General features: G+C 52.5%; 1 protein-coding gene across 1 annotated transcript in view; it reads left to right on the forward strand.

Moving 5' to 3' along the window:
* The window catches only part of SHTN1 (shootin 1), a 370192-nt gene that overhangs the window by 32212 nt on the left and 311725 nt on the right, over positions 1 to 26255 (forward strand). The window contains exon 3 of the mRNA XM_083149946.1: positions 10583 to 10677. Within this exon, the coding sequence (XP_083006072.1) occupies positions 10591 to 10677 (87 nt within the window). The 5' untranslated portion in view covers positions 10583 to 10590. The remainder of the gene's footprint in view (positions 1 to 10582; positions 10678 to 26255) is intronic.

The following is a 26255-nucleotide window of genomic DNA, read 5'->3' on the forward strand; positions in this document are numbered from 1 at the left end:
ATGTAGGGGAGCAGAGGACAGTCAGCCATGTTACACTGATACACGTTTGCTGGCTACGCGCCCAGCGGTGCACATATCTGGTCATGTAGGGGAGCAGAGGACAGTCAGCCATGTTATACTGATACACGTCTGCCGGCTACACGCCCAGCGGTGCACATATCTGGTCATGTAGGGGAGCAGAGGACAGTCAGCCATGTTACACTGATACATGTCTGCCGACTACACGCCCAGCGGTGCACATATCTGGTAATGTAGGGGAGCAGAGGACAGTCATACATGTTACACTGATACACGTCTGCCGGCTACACGCCCAGCGGTGCACACATCTGGTAATGTAGGGGAGCAGAGGACAGTCAGCCAGGTTACACTGATACATGTCTGCCGACTACACGCCCAGCGGTGCACACATCTGGTAATGTAGGGGAGCAGAGGACAGTCAGCCATGTTACACTGATACACGTTTGCTGGCTACGCGCCCAGCGGTGCACACATCTGGTAATGTAGGGGAGCAGAGGACAGTCAGCCAGGTTACACTGATACACGTTTGCCGGCTACGCTCCCAGCAGTGCACACATCTGGTAATGTAGGGGAGCAGAGGACAGTCAGCCATGTTACACTGATACACGTCTGCCGGCTACACGCCCAGCGGTGCAGACATCTGGTAATGTAGGGGAGCAGAGGACAGTCAGCCATGTTACACTGATACACGTCTGCCGGCTACACACCCAGCGGTGCACATATCTGGTCATGTAGGGGAGCAGAGGACAGTCAGCCATGTTACACTGATACACGTCTGCCGGCTACGCGCCCAGCGGTGCACACATCTGGTAATGTAGGGGAGCAGAGGACAGTCAGCCAGGTTACACTGATACACGTCTGCCGGCTATGTGCCCAGCAGTGCAGACATCTGGTAATGTAGGGGAGCAGAGGACAGTCAGCCATGTTACACTGATACACGTCTGCCGGCTACGCGCCCAGCGGTGCACACATCTGGTCATGTAGGGGAGCAGAGGACAGTCAGCCATGTTACACTGATACACGTCTGCCGGCTACGCGCCCAGCGGTGCACACATTTGGTCATGTAGGGGAGCAGAGGACAGTCAGCCAGGTTACACTGATACACGTCTGCCGGCTACACGCCCAGCGGTGCACACATCTGGTCATGTAGGGGAGCAGAGGACAGTCAGCCATGTTACACGGATGCACGTCTGCCGGCTACGCTACAAGCAGTGCACACATCTGGTAATGTAGGGGAGCAGAGGACAGTCAGCCAGGTTACACTGATACACGTCTGCCGGCTACGCGCCCAGCAGTGCAGACATCTGGTAATGTAGGGGAGCAGAGGACAGTCAGCCAGGTTACACTGATACACGTCTGCCGGCTACACGCCCAGCGGTGCACACATCTGGTCATGTAGGGGAGCAGAGGACAGTCATACATGTCACACTGATACACGTCTGCCGACTACACGCCCAGCGGTGCACACATCTGGTAATGTAGGGGAGCAGAGGACAGTCAGCCATGTTACACTGATACATGTCTGCCGGCTACACGCCCAGCGGTGCAGACATCTGGTAATGTAGGGGAGCAGAGGACAGTCAGCCATGTTACACTGATACACGTCTGCCGGCTACGCGCCCAGCGGTGCACACATTTGGTCATGTAGGGGAGCAGAGGACAGTCAGCCATGTTACACTGATGCACGTCTGCCGGCTACACGCCCAGCGGTGCACACATCTGGTCATGTAGGGGAGCAGAGGACAGTCAGCCAGGTTACACTGATACACGTCTGCCGGCTACACGCCCAGCGGTGCACACATCTGGTAATGTAGGGGAGCAGAGGACAGTCATACATGTTACACTGATACACGTCTGCCGGCTACACGCCCAGCGGTGCACACATCTGGTAATGTAGGGGAGCAGAGGACAGTCAGCCATGTTACACTGATACACGTCTGCCGGCTACACGCCCAGCGGTGCACACATCTGGTAATGTAGAGGAGCAGAGGACAGTCAGCCAGGTTACACTGATACACGTCTGCCGGCTACACGCCCAGCGGTACAGACATCTGGTAATGTAGGGGAGCAGTGGACAGTCAGCCATGTTACACTGATGCACGTCTGCCGGCTACGCACCCAGCGGTGCACACATCTGGTAATGTAGGGGAGCAGTGGACAGTCAGCCATGTTACACTGATACACATCTGCCGGCTACACGTCCAGCGGTGCAGACATCTGGTAATGCAGGGGAGCAGAGGACAGTCAGCCATGTTACACTGATGCACGTCTGCCGGCTACGCGCCCAGCGGTGCACACATCTGGTAATGTAGGGGAGCAGTGGACAGTCAGCCATGTTACACTGATACACATCTGCCGGCTACACGTCCAGCGGTGCACACATCTGGTAATGCAGGGGAGCAGAGGACAGTCAGCCATGTTACACTGATGCACGTCTGCCGGCTACGCTACCAGCGGTGCACATATCTGGTAATGTAGGGGAGCAGAGGACAGTCAGCCAGGTTACACTGATACACGTCTGCCGGCTACGCGCCCAGCGGTGCACACATCTGGTAATGTAGGGGAGCAGAGGACAGTCAGCCATGTTACACTGATACACGTCTGCCGGCTACACGCCCAGCGGTGCACATATCTGGTAATGTAGGGGAGCAGAGGACAGTCAGCCAGGTAACACTGATACACGTCTGCCGGCTACGCGCCCAGCGGTGCACATATCTGGTCATGTAGGGGAGCAGAGGACAGTCAGCCATGTTACACTGATACACGTCTGCCGGCTACACGCCCAGCGGTGCACATATCTGGTCATGTAGGGGAGCAGAGGACAGTCAGCCATGTTACACTGATACACGTCTGCCGGCTACGCGCTTAGCGGTGCACACATCTGGTCATGTAGGGGAGCAGAGGACAGTCATACATGTCACACTGATACACGTCTGCCGACTACACGCCCAGCGGTGCACACATCTGGTAATGTAGGGGAGCAGAGGACAGTCAACCATGTTACACTGATACACGTCTGCCGGCTACACGCCCAGCGGTGCACACATCTGGTAATGTAGAGGAGCAGAGGACAGTCAGCCATGTTACACTGATACACGTCTGCCGGCTATGCGCTTAACGGTGCACATATCTGGTCATGTAGGGGAGCAGAGGACAGTCAGCCATGTTACACTGATACATGTCTGCCGGCTACGCGCCCAGCGGTGCACACATCTGGTAATGTAGGGGATCAGAGGACAGTCAGGCATGGTACACTGATACACATCTGCCGGCTACGCGCCCAGCGGTGCACACATCTGGTAATGTAGAGGAGCAGAGGACAGTCAGCCATGTTACACTGATACACGCCTGCCGGCTACACGCCCAGCTGTGCACACATCTGGTAATGTAGGGGAGCAGAGGACAGTCAGCCATGTTACACTGATACACGTCTGCCGGCTATGCGCCCAGCGGTGCACACATCTGGTAATGTAGAGGAGCAGAGGACAGTCAGCCAGGTTACACTGATACACGTCTGCCGGCTACGCGCCCAGCGGTGCACACATCTGGTAATGTAGGGGAGCAGAGGACAGTCAGCCATGTTACACTGATACATGTCTGCCGACTACACGCCCAGCGGTGCACACATCTGGTAATGTAGAGGAGCAGAGAACAGTCAGCCAGGTTACACTGATACACGTCTGCCGGCTACACGCCCAGCGGTGCACACATCTGGTAATGTAGGGGAGCAGAGGACAGTCAGCCAGGTTACACTGATACACGTCTGCCGGCTACACGCCCAGCGGTGCACACATCTGGTAATGTAGGGGAGCAGAGGACAGTCAGCCATGTTACACTGATACACGTCTGCCGGCTACGCGCCCAGCGGTGCCACGTCTGGTAATGTAGGGAGCAGAGGACAGTCAGCCATGTTACACTGATACACGTCTGCCGGCTACGCGTCCAGTGGTGCACAAATCTGGTAATGTAGGGAGCAGAGGACAGTCAGCCATGTTACACTGATACACGTCTGCCGGCTACGCGCCCAGCGGTGCACACATCTGGTAATGTAGGGAGCAGAGGACAGTCAGCCATGTTACACTGATACACGTCTGCCGGCTATGCGTCCAGTGGTGCACAAATCTGGTAATGTAGGGGAGCAGAGGACAGTCAGCCATGTTACACTGGTACACGTCTGCCGGCTACGCGTCCAGCGGTGCACACATCTGGTAATGTAGGGGAGCAGAGGACAGTCAGCCATGTTACACTGATACACGTCTGCCGGCTACACGCCCAGCGGTGCAGACATCTGGTAATGTAGGGGAGCAGGGGACAGTCAACCATGTTACACTGATACACGTCTGCCGGCTACGCGCCCAGCGGTGCACACATCTGGTAATGTAGGGGAGCAGAGGACAGTCAGCCATGTTACACTGATACACGTCTGCCGGCTACGCGCCCAGCGGTGCACACATCTGGTAATTTAGAGGAGCAGAGGACAGTCAGCCATGTTACACTGATACACGTCTGCCGGCTACGCGCCCAGCGGTGCCACGTCTGGTAATGTAGGGGAGCAGAGGACAGTCAGCCATGTTACACTGATACACGTCTGCCGGCTACACGCCCAGCGGTGCAGACATCTGGTAATGTAGGGGAGCAGTGGACAGTCAGCCATGTTACACTGATTCACGTCTGCCGGCTACACGCCCAGCGGTGCACACATCTGGTAATGTAGGGGAGCAGAGGACAGTCAGCCAGGTTACACTGATACACGTCTGCCGGCTACGCGCCCAGCGGTGCACACATCTGGTAATGTAGGGGAGCAGAGGACAGTCAGCCAGGTTACACTGATACACGTCTGCCGGCTACGCGCCCAGCAGTGCACACATCTGGTAATGTAGGGGAGCAGAGGACAGTCAGCCATGTTACACTGATTCACGTCTGCCGGCTACGTGCCCAGCGGTGCACACATCTGGTAATGTAGGGGAGCAGAGGACAGTCAGCCAGGTTACACTGATACACGTCTGCCGGCTACGCGCCCAGCGGTGCACATATCTGGTAATGTAGGGGAGCAGAGGACAGTCAGCCATTTTACACTGATACACATCTGCCGGCTATGCGGTGCACACATCTGGTAATGTAGGGGAGCAGAGGACAGTCAGCCATGTTACACTGATACATGTCTGCCGACTACACGCCCAGCGGTGCACACATCTGGTAATGTAGAGGAGCAGAGAACAGTCAGCCAGGTTACACTGATACACGTCTGCCGGCTACACGCCCAGCGGTGCACACATCTGGTAATGTAGGGGAGCAGAGGACAGTCAGCCAGGTTACACTGATACACGTCTGCCGGCTACACGCCCAGCGGTGCACACATCTGGTAATGTAGGGGAGCAGAGGACAGTCAGCCATGTTACACTGATACACGTCTGCCGGCTACGCGCCCAGCGGTGCCACGTCTGGTAATGTAGGGAGCAGAGGACAGTCAGCCATGTTACACTGATACACGTCTGCCGGCTACGCGTCCAGTGGTGCACAAATCTGGTAATGTAGGGAGCAGAGGACAGTCAGCCATGTTACACTGATACACGTCTGCCGGCTACGCGCCCAGCAGTGCACACATCTGGTAATGTAGGGGAGCAGAGGACAGTCAGCCATGTTACACTGATTCACGTCTGCCGGCTACGTGCCCAGCGGTGCACACATCTGGTAATGTAGGGGAGCAGAGGACAGTCAGCCAGGTTACACTGATACACGTCTGCCGGCTACGCGCCCAGCGGTGCACATATCTGGTAATGTAGGGGAGCAGAGGACAGTCAGCCATTTTACACTGATACACATCTGCCGGCTATGCGGTGCACACATCTGGTAATGTAGGGGAGCAGAGGACAGTCAGCCATGTTACACTGATACATGTCTGCCGACTACACGCCCAGCGGTGCACACATCTGGTAATGTAGAGGAGCAGAGAACAGTCAGCCAGGTTACACTGATACACGTCTGCCGGCTACACGCCCAGCGGTGCACACATCTGGTAATGTAGGGGAGCAGAGGACAGTCAGCCAGGTTACACTGATACACGTCTGCCGGCTACACGCCCAGCGGTGCACACATCTGGTAATGTAGGGGAGCAGAGGACAGTCAGCCAGGTTACACTGATACACGTCTGCCGGCTACACGCCCAGCGGTGCACACATCTGGTAATGTAGGGGAGCAGAGGACAGTCAGCCATGTTACACTGATACACGTCTGCCGGCTACGCGCCCAGCGGTGCCACGTCTGGTAATGTAGGGAGCAGAGGACAGTCAGCCATGTTACACTGATACACGTCTGCCGGCTACGCGTCCAGTGGTGCACAAATCTGGTAATGTAGGGAGCAGAGGACAGTCAGCCATGTTACACTGATACACGTCTGCCGGCTACGCGCCCAGCGGTGCACACATCTGGTAATGTAGGGAGCAGAGGACAGTCAGCCATGTTACACTGATACACGTCTGCCGGCTATGCGTCCAGTGGTGCACAAATCTGGTAATGTAGGGGAGCAGAGGACAGTCAGCCATGTTACACTGGTACACGTCTGCCGGCTACGCGTCCAGCGGTGCACACATCTGGTAATGTAGGGGAGCAGAGGACAGTCAGCCATGTTACACTGATACACGTCTGCCGGCTACACGCCCAGCGGTGCAGACATCTGGTAATGTAGGGGAGCAGGGGACAGTCAACCATGTTACACTGATACACGTCTGCCGGCTACGCGCCCAGCGGTGCACACATCTGGTAATGTAGGGGAGCAGAGGACAGTCAGCCATGTTACACTGATACACGTCTGCCGGCTACGCGCCCAGCGGTGCACACATCTGGTAATTTAGAGGAGCAGAGGACAGTCAGCCATGTTACACTGATACACGTCTGCCGGCTACGCGCCCAGCGGTGCCACGTCTGGTAATGTAGGGGAGCAGAGGACAGTCAGCCATGTTACACTGATACACGTCTGCCGGCTACACGCCCAGCGGTGCAGACATCTGGTAATGTAGGGGAGCAGTGGACAGTCAGCCATGTTACACTGATTCACGTCTGCCGGCTACACGCCCAGCGGTGCACACATCTGGTAATGTAGGGGAGCAGAGGACAGTCAGCCAGGTTACACTGATACACGTCTGCCGGCTACGCGCCCAGCGGTGCACACATCTGGTAATGTAGGGGAGCAGAGGACAGTCAGCCAGGTTACACTGATACACGTCTGCCGGCTACGCGCCCAGCAGTGCACACATCTGGTAATGTAGGGGAGCAGAGGACAGTCAGCCATGTTACACTGATTCACGTCTGCCGGCTACGTGCCCAGCGGTGCACACATCTGGTAATGTAGGGGAGCAGAGGACAGTCAGCCAGGTTACACTGATACACGTCTGCCGGCTACGCGCCCAGCGGTGCACATATCTGGTAATGTAGGGGAGCAGAGGACAGTCAGCCATTTTACACTGATACACATCTGCCGGCTATGCGGTGCACACATCTGGTAATGTAGGGGAGCAGAGGACAGTCATACATGTTACACTGATACACGTCTGCCGGCTACGCGCCCAGCGGTGCACACATCTGGTAATGTAGGGGAGCAGAGGACAGTCAGCCATGTTACACTGATACACGTCTGCCGGCTACACGCCCAGCGGTGCACATATCTGGTAATTTAGGGGAGCAGAGGACAGTCATACATGTCACACTGATACACGTCTGCCGGCTACGCGCCCAGCGGTGCACACATCTGGTCATGTAGGGGAGCAGAGGACAGTCAGCCATGTTACACTGATACACGTCTGCCGGCTACACGCCCAGCGGTACAGACATCTGGTAATGTAGGGGAGCAGAGGACAGTCAGCCATGTTACACTGATACACGTCTGCCGGCTACACGCCCAGCGGTGCAGACATCTGGTAATGTAGGGGAGCAGAGGACAGTCAGCCAGGTTACACTGATACACGTCTGCCGGCTATACGCCCAGCGGTGCACACATCTGGTAATGTAGGGGAGCAGTGGACAGTCAGCCAGGTTACACTGATACATGTCTGCCGGCTACGCGCCCAGCAGTGCAGACATCTGGTAATGTAGGGGAGCAGAGGACAGTCAGCCATGTTACACTGATACACGTCTGCAGGCTACGCTCCCAGCGGTGCACACATCTGGTCATGTAGGGGAGCAGTGGACAGTCAGCCAGGTTACACTGATACACGTCTGCCGGCTACGCGCCCAGCGGTGCACACATCTGGTAATGTAGGGGAGCAGAGGACAGTCAGCCATGTTACACTGATACACGTCTGCCGGCTACACGCCCAGCGGTGCACACATCTGGTAATGCAGGGGAGCAGAGGACAGTCAGCCATGTTACACTGATACACGTCTGCCGGCTACGCGCCCAGCGGTGCACACATCTGGTAATTTAGAGGAGCAGAGGACAGTCAGCCAGGTTACACTGATACACGTCTGCCGGCTACGCGCCCAGCGGTGCACACATCTGGTAATGTAGGGGAGCAGAGGACAGTCAGCCATGTTACACTGATACACGTCTGCCGGCTACGCGCCCAGCGGTGCACACATCTGGTCATGTAGGGGAGCACAGGACAGTCAGCCAGGTTACACTGATACACGTCTGCCGGCTACACGCCCAGCGGTGCACACATCTGGTAATGTAGGGGAGCAGAGGACAGTCATACATGTTACACTGATACATGTCTGCCGGCTACACGCCCAGCGGTGCAGACATCTGGTAATGTAGAGGAGCAGAGGACAGTCAGCCATTTTACACTGATACACATCTGCCGGCTATGCGGTGCACACATCTGGTAATGTAGGGGAGCAGAGGACAGTCATACATGTTACACTGATACACGTCTGCCGGCTACGCGCCCAGCGGTGCACACATCTGGTAATGTAGGGGAGCAGAGGACAGTCAGCCATGTTACACTGATACACGTCTGCCGGCTACACGCCCAGCGGTGCAGACATCTGGTAATGTAGGGGAGCAGAGGACAGTCAGCCATGTTACACTGATACACGTCTGCCGGCTACGCGCCCAGCGGTGCACACATCTGGTAATGTAGGGGAGCAGAGGACAGTCAGCCATGTTACACTGATACACGTCTGCCGGCTACACGCCCAGCCGTGCACACATCTGGTAATGTAGGGGAGCAGAGGACAGTCAGCCATGTTACACTGATACACGTCTGTCGGCTACACGCCCAGCGGTGCAGACATCTGGTAATGTAGGGGAGCAGAGGACAGTCAGCCATGTTACACTGATACACGTCTGCCGGCTACACGCCCAGCGGTGCAGACATCTGGTAATGTAGGGGAGCAGAGGACAGTCAGCCATGTTACACTGATACACGTCTGCCGGCTACACGCCCAGCGGTGCAGACATCTGGTAATGTAGAGGAGCAGAGGACAGTCAGCCATGTTACACTGATACACGTCTGCCTTCTACGCGCCCAGCGGTGCACACATTTGGTCATGTAGGGGAGCAGAGGACAGTCAGCCATGTTACACTGGTACACGTCTGCCGGCTACGCGCCCAGCGGTGCACACATTTGGTCATGGTGGGGAGCAGAGGACAGTCAGCCATGTTACACTGATACACGTCTGCCGGCTACGCGCCCAGCGGTGCAGACATCTGGTAATGTAGGGGAGCAGAGGACAGTCAGCCATGTTACACTGATACACGTCTGCCGGCTACGCGCCCAGCGGTGCAGACATCTGGTAATGTAGGGGAGCAGAGGACAGTCAGCCATGTTACACTGGTACACGTCTGCCGGCTACGCTCCCAGCGGTGCACACATTTGGTCATGGTGGGGAGCAGAGGACAGTCAGCCATGTTACACTGATAAACGTCTGCCGGCTACGCGCCCAGCGGTGCACACATTTGGTCATGTAGGGGAGCAGAGGACAGTCAGCCATGTTACACTGGTACACGTCTGCCGGCTACGCGCCCAGCGGTGCACACATCTGGTAATGTAGGGGAGCAGAGGACAGTCAGCCAGGTTACACTGATACACGTCTGCCGGCTATGCGCCCAGCGGTGCACACATCTGGTAATGTAGGGGATCAGTCAGCCATGTTACACTGGTACACGTCTGCCGGCTACGCGCCCAGCGGTGCACACATCTGGTAATGTAGGGGAGCAGAGGACAGTCAGCCAGGTTACACTGGTACACGTCTGCCGGCTACGCGCCCAGCGGTGCACACATCTGGTAATGTAGGGGAGCAGAGGACAGTCAGCCATGTTACACTGATACACGTCTGCCGGCTACGCGCCCAGCGGTGCACACATCTGGTAATGTAGGGGAGCAGAGGACAGTCAGCCATGTTACACTGATACACGTCTGCCGCCTACACGCCCAGCGGTGCAGACATCTGGTAATGTAGGGGAGCAGAGGACAGTCAGCCATGTTACACTGATACACGTCTGCCGGCTATGCGCCCAGTGGTGCACACATCTGGTAATGTAGGGGAGCAGAGGACAGTCAGCCATGTTACACTGATACACGTCTGTATAACATATTAGGGGTCTCATGATTTGTCTCGTCCTCAGTTTCTCACATGGTCATCGAGGAGGTCGGCTTCATGCAGAACAACCTGGAGATTGAGAAGACGTGCCGGGAGAGCGCAGAGATGCTGGCGTCCAAGGTAACAGAAATCATGGGGCAGAAAGGCTGTGGTCACATGACACGTTCTGTCACATCCTGCCCTGTCACATGGCGCATTCTGTCACATCCTGCCCTGTCACATGGCGCATTCTGTCACATCCTGCCCTGTCACATGGCGCGTTCTGTCACATCCTGCCCTGTCACATGGCACGTTGTCACATCCTGACTCGTCACATGGCACGTTGTCACATCCTGCCTCGTCACATGGCGCCTTCTGCCACATCCTGCCCTGTCACATTGTGCGTTCTGTCGCATCCTGCCCTGTCACATGGAGCGCTCTGTCACATCCTGCCTCGTCACATGGCGCGTTCTTTCACATCCTGCCTCGTCACATGGAGCGCCCTGTCACATCCTGCCTCGCCACATGACGCGTTCTGTCACATCCTGCCTCGTCACATGGCGCGTTCTGTCACATCCTGCCTCGTCACATGACGCATTCTGTCACATCCTGCCTCGTCACATGGTGCGTTCTGTCACATCCTGCCTGGTCACATGGCACGTTCTGTCACATCCTGCCCTGTCACATGGCGCGTTCTGTCACATACTGCCCTGTCACATGGTGCGTTCCGTCACATCCTGCCTCGTCACATGACGCGTTCTGTCACATCCTGCCTCGTCACATGACACGTTCTGTCACATCCTGCCTCGTCACATGACACGTTCTGTCACATCCTGCCTCGTCACATGACACGTTCTGTCACATCCTGCCTCGTCACATGACACGTTCTGTCACATCCTGCCTCGTCACATGACACGTTCTGTCACATCCTGCCTCGTCACATGACACGTTCTGTCACATCCTGCCTCGTCACATGACACGTTCTGTCACATCCTGCCTCGTCACATGACACGTTCTGTCACATCCTGCCTCGTCACATGACACGTTCTGTCACATCCTGCCTCGTCACATGACACGTTCTGTCACATCCTGCCTCGTCACATGACACGTTCTGTCACATCCTGCCTCGTCACATGACACGTTCTGTCACATCCTGCCTCGTCACATGACACGTTCTGTCACATCCTGCCTCGTCACATGACACGTTCTGTCACATCCTGCCTCGTCACATGACACGTTCTGTCACATCCTGCCTCGTCACATGACACGTTCTATCACATCCTGCCTCTTCACATGGCGCATTCTGTCACATTCTGCCCTGTCACATGGCGCGTTCTGTCACATCCTGCCCGGTCACATGGCGCGTTCCGTCACATCCTGCCCTGTCACATGGCGCGTTCCGTCACATCCTGCCCTGTCACATGGCGCGTTCCGTCACATCCTGCCTAGTCACATGGCGCGTTCCGTCACATCCTGCCCTGTCACATGGCGCGTTCCGTCACATCCTGCCCTGTCACATGGCGCGTTCCGTCACATCCTGCCCTGTCACATGGCGCGTTCCGTCACATCCTGCCCTGTCACATGGAGCGCTCTGTCACATCCTGCCTCGTCACATGACGCGTTCTGTCACATCCTGCCTCGTCACATGGCGCGTTCCGTCACATCCTGCCTCGTCACATGGCGCGTTCCGTCACATCCTGCCTCGTCACATGGCGCGTTCCGTCACATCCTGCCTCGTCACATGACGCGTTCCGTCACATCCTGCCTCGCCACATGACGCGTTCCGTCACATCCTGCCTCGCCACATGACGCGTTCCGTCACATCCTGCCTCGTCACATGGCGCGTTCTGTCACATCCTGCCTCGTCACATGGCGCGTTCTGTCACATCCTGCCTCTTCACATGGCGCGTTCTGTCACATCCTGCCCGGTCACATGGCACGTTCTGTCACATCCTGCCCGGTCACATGGCACGTTCTGTCACATCCTGCCCGGTCACATGGCGCGTTCTGTCACATCCTGCCTCTTCACACGACGCGTTCCGTCACATCCTGCCTGGTCACATGGCGCGTTCAGTCACATCCTGCCCGGTCACATGGCACGTTCAGTCACATCCTGCCCGGTCACATGGCACGTTCAGTCACATCCTGCCCGGTCACATGGCGCGTTCTGGGGTAGGTGTATGAAGCAGTGATGAGAAGGGAGAAGTGATAAAGTGCCTGGTACATTATCACCGGCCAATCTGCTCTTACTGTCCTTTTTCAAACCCAGCCTGTAACTTAACAGTTAGGAGCTGATTGGCCAGTGATAAAATACCAGTCACTTTATCACCTCTGCTTCATACATACCCCTCAGTCACATTCTCTGTGCTGTGTATAACCCTCAGTATACAGTCTGAATTGGTGTGTGGACAATTGGGGTTGTCATGAAGAAACAGGTCCATGCCAAAGATACCTCTAAATGAATATAGGGTCTTAAGGTACAGTATCTGTATACTGAGGGTTATACACAGCACCAGGGAGAAGGGGCAGTTCCTACCTTTATGTGTCTATAGGGACCTTATTTAAGGGTTCGTACAGAAAGTCAGAAGGACCTGAGGACGTCTGTGATCACATTATCCATCTAGGGGAAAACGTAGCGTTGTTCCTATTTTCTATGTGTTGAGGTGTGTGGCTGGCGTTTAGGTATAAGGAGGGGCTGGGAATCTTTGTTGTCCGATGGAGATCTCCTGGCCTCTGTGTCCGCCACCATGGCTTCCGAAAGCCGGCCGATGGTCTGATTTTACACAGTGCATAAACATCAATAAATACATCACTAGCCGTGTGTGTGTATGTCACTGCAGGCTGTGTGTGTGTATGTCACTGCAGGCTGTGTGTGTGTGCGTCACTGCAGGCCGTGTGTGTGTGTCACTAGCCATGTATTTTGTGCATCACTGCAGGCTGTGTGTGGGTGCGTCACTGCAGGCTGTGTGTGGGTGCGTCACTGCAGGCTGTGTGTGTGTGTGCGTCACTGCAGGCTGTGTGTGTGTGCGTCACTAGCCATGTATTTTGTGCATCACTGCAGGCTGTGTGTGTGCGTCACTGCAGGCTGTGTGTGTGTGTGCGTCACTGCAGGCTGTGTGTGTGTGCGTCACTGCAGGCTGTGTGTGTGTGCGTCACTGCAGGCCGTGTGTGTGTGTCACTAGCCATGTATTTTGTGCATCACTGCAGGCTGTGTGTGGGTGCGTCACTGCAGGCTGTGTGTGTGTGCGTCACTGCAGGCTGTGTGTGTGTGCGTCACTAGCCATGTATTTTGTGCATCACTGCAGGCTGTGTGTGTGTGCGTCACTGCAGGCTGTGTGTGTGTGCGTCACTGCAGGCTGTGTGTGTGTGCGTCACTGCAGGCTGTGTGTGTGTGTGTGCGCGTGTCACTGCAGGCTGTGTGTGTGTGCGTCACTGCAGGCTGTGTGTGTGTGCGTCACTGCAGGCTGTGTGTGTGTGTGCGTAACTGCAGGCTGTGTGTGTGTGCGTCACTGCAGGCTGTGTGTGCGTCACTGCAGGCTGTGTGTGTGTGCGTCACTAGCCATGTATTTTGTGCATCACTGCAGGCTGTGTGTGTGCGTCACTGCAGGCTGTGTGTGTGTGCGTCACTGCAGGCTGTGTGTGTGTGTGTGCGTAACTGCAGGCTGTGTGTGTGTGCGTAACTGCAGGCTGTGTGTGTGTGCGTAACTGCAGGCTGTGTGTGTGTGCGTCACTGCAGGCTGTGTGTGTGTGTGTGCGTCACTGCAGGCTGTGTGTGTGTGCGTCACTGCAGGCTGTGTGTGTGCGTCACTGCAGGCCGTGTGTGTGTATGTCACTAGCCATGTATTTTGTGCATCACTGCAGGCTGTGTGTGTGTGCGTCACTGCAGGCTGTGTGTGTGTGTGCGCGTGTCACTGCAGGCTGTGTGTGTGTGCGTCACTGCAGGCTGTGTGTGTGTGTGTGTGCGTCACTGCAGGCTGTGTGTGTGTGCGTCACTGCAGGCTGTGTGTGTGCGTCACTGCAGGCTGTGTGTGTGCGTCACTGCAGGCTGTGTGTGTGCGTCACTGCAGGCTGTGTGTGTGTGTGCGTCACTGCAGGCTGTGTGTGTGCGCGTGTCACTGCAGGCTGTGTGTGTGTGTGCGCGTGTCACTGCAGACTGTGTGTGTGTGTGCGTCACTGCAGGCTGTGTGTGTGTGTGTGCGTCACTGCAGGCTGTGTGTGTGTGCGCGTGTCACTGCAGGCTGTGTGTGTGTGTGCGAGTGTCACTGCAGACTGTGTGTGTGTGTGTGTGCGTCACTGCAGGCTGTGTGTGTGTGCGTCACTGCAGGCTGTGTGTGTGTGTGCGTCACTGCAGGCTGTGTGTGTGTGTCACTGCAGGCTTTGTGTGTGTGTGTGCGTGTGTCACTGCAGGCTGTGTGTGTGTGCGTGTGTCTCTGCAGGCTGTGTGTGTGTGTGCGTCACTGCAGGCTGTGTGTGTGTGTGCGTCACTGCAGGCTGTGTGTGTGTGCGTCACTGCAGGCTGTGTGTGTGTGCGTCACTGCAGGCTGTGTGTGTGTGTGCGTCACTGCAGGCTGTGTGTGTGTGTGTGTGTGTGTGTGTGCGTAACTGCAGGCTGTGTGTGTGTGCGTCACTGCAGGCTGTGTGTGTGCGTCACTGCAGGCTGTGTGTGTGTGCGTCACTGCAGGCTGTGTGTGTGTGCGTCACTGCAGGCTGTGTGTGTGCGCGTGTCACTGCAGGCTCTGTGTGTGTGTGCGTCACTGCAGGCTGTGTGTGTGTGTGTGCGTAACTGCAGGCTGTGTGTGTGTGCGTCACTGCAGGCTGTGTGTGTGTGTGTGCGTAACTGCAGGCTGTGTGTGTGTGCGTCACTGCAGGCTGTGTGTGTGTGTCACTGCAGGCCGTGTGTGTGTATGTCACTAGCCATGTATTTTGTGCATCACTGCAAGCTGTGTGTGTGTGTGCGTCACTGCAGGCTGTGTGTGTGTGCGTCACTGCAGGCTGTGTGTGTGTGTGCGCGTGTCACTGCAGGCTGTGTGTGTGTGCGTCACTGCAGGCTGTGTGTGTGTGTGTGCGTCACTGCAGGCTGTGTGTGTGTGTGTGTGTGCGTCACTGCAGGCTGTGTGTGTGCGTCACTGCAGGCTGTGTGTGTGCGTCACTGCAGGCTGTGTGTGTGCGCGTGTCACTGCAGGCTGTGTGTGTGTGTGTGCGCGTGTCACTGCAGGCTGTGTGTGTGTGCGTCACTGCAGGCTGTGTGTGTGTGTGCGTCACTGCAGGCTGTGTGTGTGTGCGCGTGTCACTGCAGGCTGTGTGTGTGTGTGCACGTGTCACTGCAGACTGTGTGTGTGTGCGTCACTGCAGGCTGTGTGTGTGTGCGTCACTGCAGGCTGTGTGTGTGTGTGCGTCACTGCAGGCTGTGTGTGTGTGTGCGTCACTGCAGGCTGTGTGTGTGTGTCACTGCAGGCTGTGTGTGTGTGTGTCACTGCAGGCTTTGTGTGTGTGTGTGCGTGTGTCACTGCAGGCTTTGTGTGTGTGTGTGCGTGTGTCTCTGCAGGCTGTGTGTGTGTGCGTGTGTCTCTGCAGGCTGTGTGTGTGTGCGTCACTGCAGGCTGTGTGTGTGTGTGCGTCACTGCAGGCTGTGTGTGTGTGTGCGTCACTGCAGGCTGTGTGTGTGTGTGCGTCACTGCAGGCTGTGTGTGTGTGCGTCACTGCAGGCTGTGTGTGTGTGTGTGCGTCACTGCAGGCTGTGTGTGTGTGTGCGTCACTGCAGGCTGTGTGTGTGTGCGTCACTGCAGGCTTTGTGTGTGTGTGCGCGTGTGTCACTGCAGGCTATGTGTGTGTGTGCGTCACTGCAGAGGGTGTCCAAAGACGGACAAAGGAAGAACGATACAGGTTTGGGGCGCGCTTGTATATGATGATGTGATGGATGTAACAATGAGTGCATTAAGAAATAGCTTTTATTAGGCTTCACTTATAATATATGCATCAAATTCTAGGCGTCAGAGAAATGACATATAATAAGGTATAATCTAAAGTACATAATAATCACAGTACACGGGCGAAAATGTTTCACCTTTGGGGACCACCCCCCACCTGATAATGTAGATGAGAAGTTAGTCGTCACATATATCTCCATATTGAATTTAACCACTGTCTGTGTGACTCGGGGACCATTCCTCTGGGAAACTCTCCACAACCCCCTGGTCCCCTCAGGTGTGCAGCTAGGGAGTCACCAGGCAGGGGGCACATTCTTTGCCTTTTTACTCCTCTCTTACCGTTAAGGAACCACAAACCAGTGCCCATATTGGCTCCCTTTATTGGGGTGAGCACTGTCGGACTATTACTCTCAACCTCCATCCAATATATCTGTATGATGGAGGGTCAGACTGGTGCAAGAACCTCATATATCTATACCTATGTATATCGTCACTCCCTCATCCATCGTTTGACATGACCTATATACTACCATATATGTATGTATATGTGTGTGTAGTACTATATATGTATATGTGTGTGTGTGTGTGTAGTACTATATATGTATATGTATGTATATGTGTGTGTAGTACTATATATGTATATGTGTGTGTAGTACTATATATGCATATGTGTGTGTGTGTAGTACTATATATGTATATGTGTGTGTGTGTAGTACTATATATGTATATGTGTGTGTGTGTGTAGTACTATATATGTATATGTATGTATATGTGTGTGTAGTACTATATATGTATATGTGTGTGTGTAGTACTATATATGTATATGTGTGTGTGTGTGTAGTACTATATATGTATATGTATGTATATGTGTGTGTAGTACTATATATGTATATGTGTGTGTAGTACTATATATGTATGTATATGTGTGTGTAGTACTATATATGTATATGTGTGTGTGTAGTACTATATATGTATATGTATGTATATGTGTGTGTAGTACTATATATGTATATGTGTGTGTAGTACTATATATGTATATGTATGTATATGTGTGTGTAGTACTATATATGTATATGTGTGTGTGTAGTACTATATATGTATATGTATGTATATGTGTGTGTAGTACTATATATGTATATGTGTGTGTGTAGTACTATATATGTATATGTGTGTGTGTGTGTAGTACTATATATGTATATGTATGTATATGTGTGTGTAGTACTATATATGTATATGTGTGTGTAGTACTATATATGTATATGTGTGTGTAGTACTATATATGTATATGTGTGTGTGTACTACTATATATATGTGTGTGTGGTACTATATATGTATGTGTGTGTGTGTGTGTGTGTGTGTACTACTATATATATATGTGTGTGTAGTACTATATATGTATATGTGGGTGTGTAGTACTATATATGTATATGTGTGTGTGTGTGTAGTACTATATATGTATATATGTGTGTGTAGTACTATATATGTGTGTGTGTGTACTACTATATATGTATATGTGTGTGTGTGTGTGGTACTATATATGTCTATGTGTGTGTGTAGTACTTTATATGTATATGTGTGTGTCTGTAGTACTATATATGTATGTGTGTGTGTGTCTGTAGTACTATATATGTATATGTGTGTAGTACTATATATGTATATATGTGTGTGTGTAGTACTATATATGTCTATGTGTGTGTGTGTGTGGTACTATATATGTATGTGTGTGTGTAGTACTATATATGTCTATGTGTGTGTGTAGTACTATATATGTATGTGTGTGTAGTACTATATATGTGTGTGTGTGTGTACTACTATATATATATATATGTGTGTGTGTGTGTGTACTACTATATATGGGTGTGTGTGTGTAGTACTATATATGTCTATGTGTGTGTGTAGTACTATATATGTATATGTGTGTGTAGTACTATATATGTGTGTGTGTGTGTACTACTATATATATATATATATATGTGTGTGTGTGTACTACTATATATGTGTGTGTGTACTACTATATATGGGTGTGTGTGTGTAGTACTATATATGTATATATATGTGTGTGTGTGTAGTACTATATGTGTGTGTAGTACTATATATGTATATATATATGTGTGTGTGTGTGTACTACTATATATGGGTGTGTGTGTGTAGTACTATATATGTCTATGTGTGTGTGTAGTACTATATATGTATATGTGTGTGTAGTACTATATATGTGTGTGTGTGTGTACTACTATATATATATATATATGTGTGTGTGTGTACTACTATATATGTGTGTGTGTACTACTATATATGGGTGTGTGTGTGTAGTACTATATATGTATATATATGTGTGTGTGTGTGTAGTACTATATGTGTGTGTAGTACTATATATGTATATATATATATGTGTGTGTGTGTAGTACTATATATGTGTGTGTGTGTGTAGTACTATATATGTATTTCTAACACTACATCTTGTATTTCTGCTTGTGTGTGACCCATCGCACAGACCAGATAGCAGCTGTCTCTGGGGTCAGTATCTTTGTTGTAATTGCACAGCTGGAGCCGCTATCACCCCCCCTAATGTCTGGGAATAAGCGGCTTCTCATGGTTTGGGGAAGGAGCAGTGAGCGCATCTCTGTGTGCATGTGACCTTTGCTGAAGGTTAATGCTGCACTTAGTGCCTGGTCCTCCCGGCAGGGGAGCGTACGGGGGTCTCATTATACTGCTGGTTCTCGGTAGGGACAGGTGTAACGCATTGTGTACGGATCTGAGGAACACAGGGTCCTATACTCCTGTAATATGCTGAGATTGTCCATGCAGTGGGCACAGTGGGTCCATCACACCCAGACGTAGGATTCTGCAGAGAACCCATGTCGTCCTTACATACTGCACATTCCCATTGGTTAGTAATGTACCATTAGCACTATGCTGCTTATGTATCATTATTGGGAGCCCAGAATCATCATTGTATTACTATTATTATCAGCGTAAAGTGAAATAACCAAGCCGCATTTATTAGCCCAGTAGCCAGAATAGACCTGACGTTAGCCGGACACACAATGACACCTTCTGTGGATTGGATAGTCCTGTAGATTTACTGACACATAAGAGGGAGAGCTTGAAACGTGACCAGTTCTCCATAATCAGTATCCAGCTGGCGGGGTCTGGATTCAGTATGGTGAATGCCAGGGTAAGGATGTGTCCACTTATAATACAGAGGAACCTTCTCTCTCCATGGTACTATGATACCTGGTTATACCTGTACTATGTACCATGCTGCGCAGTGTTAGGTATGCAGGTCCTCCTCCTATTGTCCTCATGGCTCGTGGAGTATGATAGGCTGGGGAAGATGTTACCGATAGTGTATCTGGGTGACCTCCTCCTACTGACCTCATGGCCCCGGGAGTATGATAGGCTGGGGAAGATGTTATCGGTAGTGTATCTGGGTGACCTCCTCCTATTGTCCTCATGGCTCGTGGAGTATGATAGGCTGGGAAAGATGTTATCGGTAGTGTATCTGGGTGACCTCCTCCTACTGTCCTCATGGCACGGAGAGTATGATAGGCTGGGAAAGATGTTATCGGTAGTGTATCTGGGTGACCTCCTCCTACTGTCCTCATGGCACGGAGAGTATGATAGGCTGGGGAAGATGTTACCTGTAGTGTATCTGGGTGACCTCCTCCTACTGACCTCATGGCTCGGAGAGTATGATAGGCTGGGGAAGATGTTACCGATAGTGTATCTGGGTGACCTCCTCCTACTGTCCTCATGGCTCGTGGAGTATGATAGGCTGGGGGAGATGTTACCGGTATTGTAACTGGGTGACCTCCTCCTATTGACCTCATGGCTCGTGGAGTATGATAGGCTGGGGGAGATGTTACCGGTAGTGTATCTGGGTGACCTCCTCCTACTGTCCTCATGGCACGGAGAGTATGATAGGCTGCGGAAGATGTTTTCGGTAGTGTATCTGGGTGACCTCCTCCTACTGTCCTCATGGCACGGAGAGTATGATAGGCTGCGGAAGATGTTACCGGTAGTGTATCTGGGTGACCTCCTCCTACTGTCCTCATGGCACGGGGAGTATGATAGGCTGGGGAAGATGTTACCTGTAGTGTATCTGGGTGACCTCATCCTACTGACCTCATGGCACGGAGAGTATGATAGGCTGGGGAAGATGTTACGGTAGTGTATCTGGGTGACCTCCTCCTACTGTCCTCATGGCACAGGGAGTATGATAGGCTGGGGTAGATGTTACCGATAGTGTATCTGGGTGACCTCCTCCTACTGTCCTCATGGCCTGAGGAGTATGATAGGCTGGGGAAGATGTTACCGGTAGTGTATCTGGGTGACCTCCTCCTACTGTCCTCATGGCCTGAGGAGTATGATAGGCTGGAAAGATGTTACCGATAGTGTATCTGGGTGACCTCCTCCTACTGACCTCATGGCCCAAGGAGTATGATAGGCTGGGGAAGATGTTACCGATAGTGTATCTGGGTGACCTCCTCCTACTGTCCTCATGGCTCGTGGAGTATGATAGGCTGGGGGAGATGTTACCGGTATTGTAACTGGGTGACCTCCTCCTATTGACCTCATGGCTCGTGGAGTATGATAGGCTGGGGGAGATGTTACCGGTAGTGTATCTGGGTGACCTCCTCCTACTGTCCTCATGGCACGGGGAGTATGATAGGCTGGGGAAGATGTTACCGGTAGTGTATCTGGGTGACCTCCTTCTACTGACCTCATGGCTCGTGGAGTATGATAGGCTGGGGGAGATGTTACCGGTAGTGTATCTGGGTGACCTCCTCCTACTGACCACATGGCACGGGGAGTATGATAGGCTGGGGAAGATGTTACCTGTAGTGTAACTGGGTGACCTCCTCCTACTGTCCTCATGGCACGGGGAGTATGATAGGTCGGGGAAGATGTTACCGGTAGTGTATCTGGGTGACCTCCTCCTACTGTCCTCATGGCTCGTGGAGTATGATAGGTCGGGGAAGATGTTACCGGTAGTGTATCTGGGTGACCTTCTTCTATTGTCCTCATGGCCCGGGGAGTATGATAGGCTGGGGAAGATGTTATCGGTAGTGTATCTGGGTGACCTCCTCCTACTGTCCTCATGGCCTGAGGAGTATGATAGGCTGGGGAAGATGTTACCGGTAGTGTATCTGGGTGACCTCCTCCTACTGTCCTCATGGCACGGAGAGTATGATAGGCTGCGGAAGATGTTACCGGTAGTGTATCTGGGTGACCTCCTCCTACTGTCCTCATGGCACGGGGAGTATGATAGGCTGGGGAAGATGTTACCTGTAGTGTATCTGGGTGACCTCATCCTACTGACCTCATGGCACGGAGAGTATGATAGGCTGGGGAAGATGTTACGGTAGTGTATCTGGGTGACCTCCTCCTACTGTCCTCATGGCACAGGGAGTATGATAGGCTGGGGTAGATGTTACCGATAGTGTATCTGGGTGACCTCCTCCTACTGTCCTCATGGCCTGAGGAGTATGATAGGCTGGGGAAGATGTTACCGGTAGTGTATCTGGGTGACCTCCTCCTACTGTCCTCATGGCCTGAGGAGTATGATAGGCTGGAAAGATGTTACCGATAGTGTATCTGGGTGACCTCCTCCTACTGACCTCATGGCCCAAGGAGTATGATAGGCTGGGGAAGATGTTACCGATAGTGTATCTGGGTGACCTCCTCCTACTGTCCTCATGGCTCGTGTAGTATGATAGGCTGGGGGAGATGTTACCGGTATTGTAACTGGGTGACCTCCTCCTATTGACCTCATGGCTCGTGGAGTATGATAGGCTGGGGGAGATGTTACCGGTAGTGTATCTGGGTGACCTCCTCCTACTGTCCTCATGGCACGGGGAGTATGATAGGCTGGGGAAGATGTTACCGGTAGTGTATCTGGGTGACCTCCTTCTACTGACCTCATGGCTCGTGGAGTATGATAGGCTGGGGGAGATGTTACCGGTAGTGTATCTGGGTGACCTCCTCCTACTGACCACATGGCACGGGGAGTATGATAGGCTGGGGAAGATGTTACCTGTAGTGTAACTGGGTGACCTCCTCCTACTGTCCTCATGGCACGGGGAGTATGATAGGTCGGGGAAGATGTTACCGGTAGTGTATCTGGGTGACCTCCTCCTACTGTCCTCATGGCTCGTGGAGTATGATAGGTCGGGGAAGATGTTACCGGTAGTGTATCTGGGTGACCTTCTTCTATTGTCCTCATGGCCCGGGGAGTATGATAGGCTGGGGAAGATGTTATCGGTAGTGTATCTGGGTGACCTCCTCCTACTGTCCTCATGGCCTGAGGAGTATGATAGGCTGGGGAAGATGTTACCGGTAGTGTATCTGGGTGACCTCCTCCTACTGTCCTCATGGCTCGTGGAGTATGATAGGTCGGGGAAGATGTTACCGGTAGTGTATCTGGGTGACCTTCTTCTATTGTCCTCATGGCCCGGGGAGTATGATAGGCTGGGGAAGATGTTATCGGTAGTGTATCTGGGTGACCTCCTCCTACTGTCCTCATGGCCTAAAGAGTATGATAGGTCGGGGAAGATGTTACTGGTAGTGTATCTGGGTGACCTCCTCCTACTGTCCTCATGGCTCGTGGAGTATGATAGGTCGGGGAAGATGTTACCGGTAGTGTATCTGGGTGACCTTCTTCTATTGTCCTCATGGCCCGGGGAGTATGATAGGCTGGGGAAGATGTTATCGGTAGTGTATCTGGGTGACCTCCTCCTACTGTTCTCATGGCACGGGGAGTATGATAGGCTGGGAAAGATGTTACCGGTAGTTTATCTGGGTAACCTCATCCTACTGTTCTCATGGCACGGGGAGTATGATAGGCCGGGGAAGATGTTATCGGTAGTGTAATCTGGGTGACCTCCTCCTACTGACCTCATGGCTCGGGGAGTATGATAGGTTGGGTAAGATCTTACCGATGGTGTATCTGGGTGACCTCCTCCTACTGTCCTCATGGCCCGTGGAGTATGATAGGCTGGTAAGATAGGGGATACATACAGTATGAGTGGTATACAGTATACTGCAGGAGAGCAGATGTATATAGGGGACACATATCAGTGGTATACAGTATACTGCAGGAGAGCGGCCGTATATAGGGGACTCATGAGTGGTATACAGTATACAGCAGGAGAGAAGCCGTATATAGGGGGAACAGATGAGTGGTATACAGCAGGAGAGCAGCCGTATGTAGGGGACATATGAGTGGTATACAGTATACAGCAGGAGAGCAGCCGTATATAGGGGGCACAGATGAGTAGTATACAGTATACAGCAGGAGAGCAGCCACATATAGGGGGCACAGATGAGTGGTATGCAGTATACAGCAGGAGAGCAGCCGTATATAGGGGGCACAGATGAGTGGTATACAGTATACAGCAGGAGAGCAGCCGTATATAGGGGACACAGATGAGTGGTATACAGTATACTGCATTAGGGCAGCCGTATATAGGGGATACATACAGTATGAGTGGTATACAGTATACTGCAGGAGAGCAGCCGTATGTAGGGGACACATGAGTGGTATACAGTATACAGCAGGAGAGCAGCCGTATGTAGGGGACACATGAGTGGTATACAGTATACAGCAGGAGAGCAGCCGTATATAGGGGGCACAGATGAGTGGTATACAGTATACAGCAGGAGAGCAGCCGTATATAGGGGACATATGAGTGGTATACAGTATACAGCAGGAGAGCAGCCGTATATAGGGGGCACAGATGAGTGGTATACAGTATACAGCAGGAGAGCAGCCATATATAGGGGGCACAGATGAGTGGTATACAGCATGAGAGCAGCCGTATGTAGGGGACACAGATGAGTGGTATACAGCAGGAGGGCAGCCGTATATAGGGGGTACAGATGAGTGGTATACAGTATACAGCAGGAGAGCAGCCGTATATAGGGGACACAGATGAGTGGTATACAGTATACAGCAGGAGAGCAGCCGTATATAGGGGGCACAGATGAGTGGTATACAGTATACAGCAGGAGAGCAACCGTATATAGGGGGCACAAATGAGTGGTATACAGTATACGGCAGGAGAGCAGCCATATGTAGGGGGCACAGATTAGTGGTATACAGTATACAGCAGGAGAGCAACCGTATATAGGGGGCACAAATGAGTGGTATACAGTATACGGCAGGAGAGCAGCCATATATAGGGGGCACAGATGAGTGGTATACAGCATGAGAGCAGCCGTATGTAGGGGACACAGATGAGTGGTATACAGCAGGAGAGAAGCCGTATATAGGGGGTACAGATGAGTGGTATACAGTATACAGCAGGAGAGCAGCCGTATATAGGGGACACAGATGAGTGGTATACAGTATACAGCAGGAGAGCAGCCGTATATAGGGGGCACAGATGAGTGGTATACAGTATACAGCAGGAGAGCAACCGTATATAGGGGGCACAAATGAGTGGTATACAGTATACGGCAGGAGAGCAGCCATATGTAGGGGGCACAGATTAGTGGTATACAGTATACAGCAGGAGAGCAGCCGTGTATAGGGGGCACAGATGAGTGTTATACAGTATACAGCAGGAGAGCAGCCATATATAGGGGGCACAGATGAGTAGTATACAGCAGGAGAGCAGCCATATATAGGGGACACAGATGAGTGGTATACAGTATTACAGCAGGAGAGCAACCGTATATAGGGGGCACAAATGAGTGGTATACAGTATACGGCAGGAGAGCAGCCATATGTAGGGGGCACAGATTAGTGGTATACAGTAGGAGAGCAGCCGTGTATAGGGGGCACAGATGAGTGGTATACAGTATACAGCAGGAGAGCAGCCGTATATAGGGGGCACAGATGAGTGGTATACAGCAGGAGAGCAGCCGTATATAGGGGGCACAGATGAGTGGTATACAGTATACAGCAGGAGAGCAGCCGTATATAGGGGACACAGATGAGTGGTATACAGTATACAGCAGGAGAGCAGCCGTATATAGGGGGTACAGATGAGTGGTATACAGTATACAGCAGGAGTGCAGCCGTATATAGGGGACACAGATGAGTGGTATACAGTATACAGCAGGAGAGCAGCCGTATATAGGGGGTACAGATGAGTGGTATACAGTACACAGCAGGAGAGCAGCCGTATATAGGGGGCACAGATGAGTGGTATACAGCTGGAGAGCAGTCGTATGTAGGGGACACAGATGAGTGGTATACAGTATATAGCAGGAGAGCAGCCGTATGTAGGGGACACATGAGTGGTATACAGCAGGAGAGCAGCCGTATATAGGGGACACAGATGAGTGGTATACAGTATACAGCAGGAGAGCTGCCGTATGTAGGGGACACAGATGAGTGGTATACAATATACAGCAGGAGAACAGCCGTATGTAGGGGACACATGAGTGGTATACAGTATACAGCAGGAGAGCAGCCGTATATAGGGGGCACAGATAAATGGTATACAGTATACAGCAGGAAAGCAGCCGTATATAGGGTGCACAGTTGAGTGTTATACAGTATACAGCAGGAGAGCAGCCGTATATAGGGGGCACAGATGAGTGGTATACAGTATACAGCAGGAGAGCAGCCGTATATAGGGGGCACAGATGAGTGTTATACAGTATACAGCAGGAGAGCAGCCGTATATAGGGGGCACAGATGAGTGGTATACAGTATACAGCAGGAGAGCAGCCGTATATAGGGGGCACAGATGAGTGCTATACAGTATACAGCAAGAGAGCAGCCGTATATAGGGGACACAGGTGAGTGGTATACAGTATACAGCAGGAGAGCAGCGG

Source organism: Crinia signifera, chromosome 6 (assembly GCF_055691185.1).
Source record: "Crinia signifera chromosome 6, ASM5569118v1, whole genome shotgun sequence".
Classification (NCBI taxonomy): domain Eukaryota; kingdom Metazoa; phylum Chordata; class Amphibia; order Anura; family Myobatrachidae; genus Crinia; species Crinia signifera.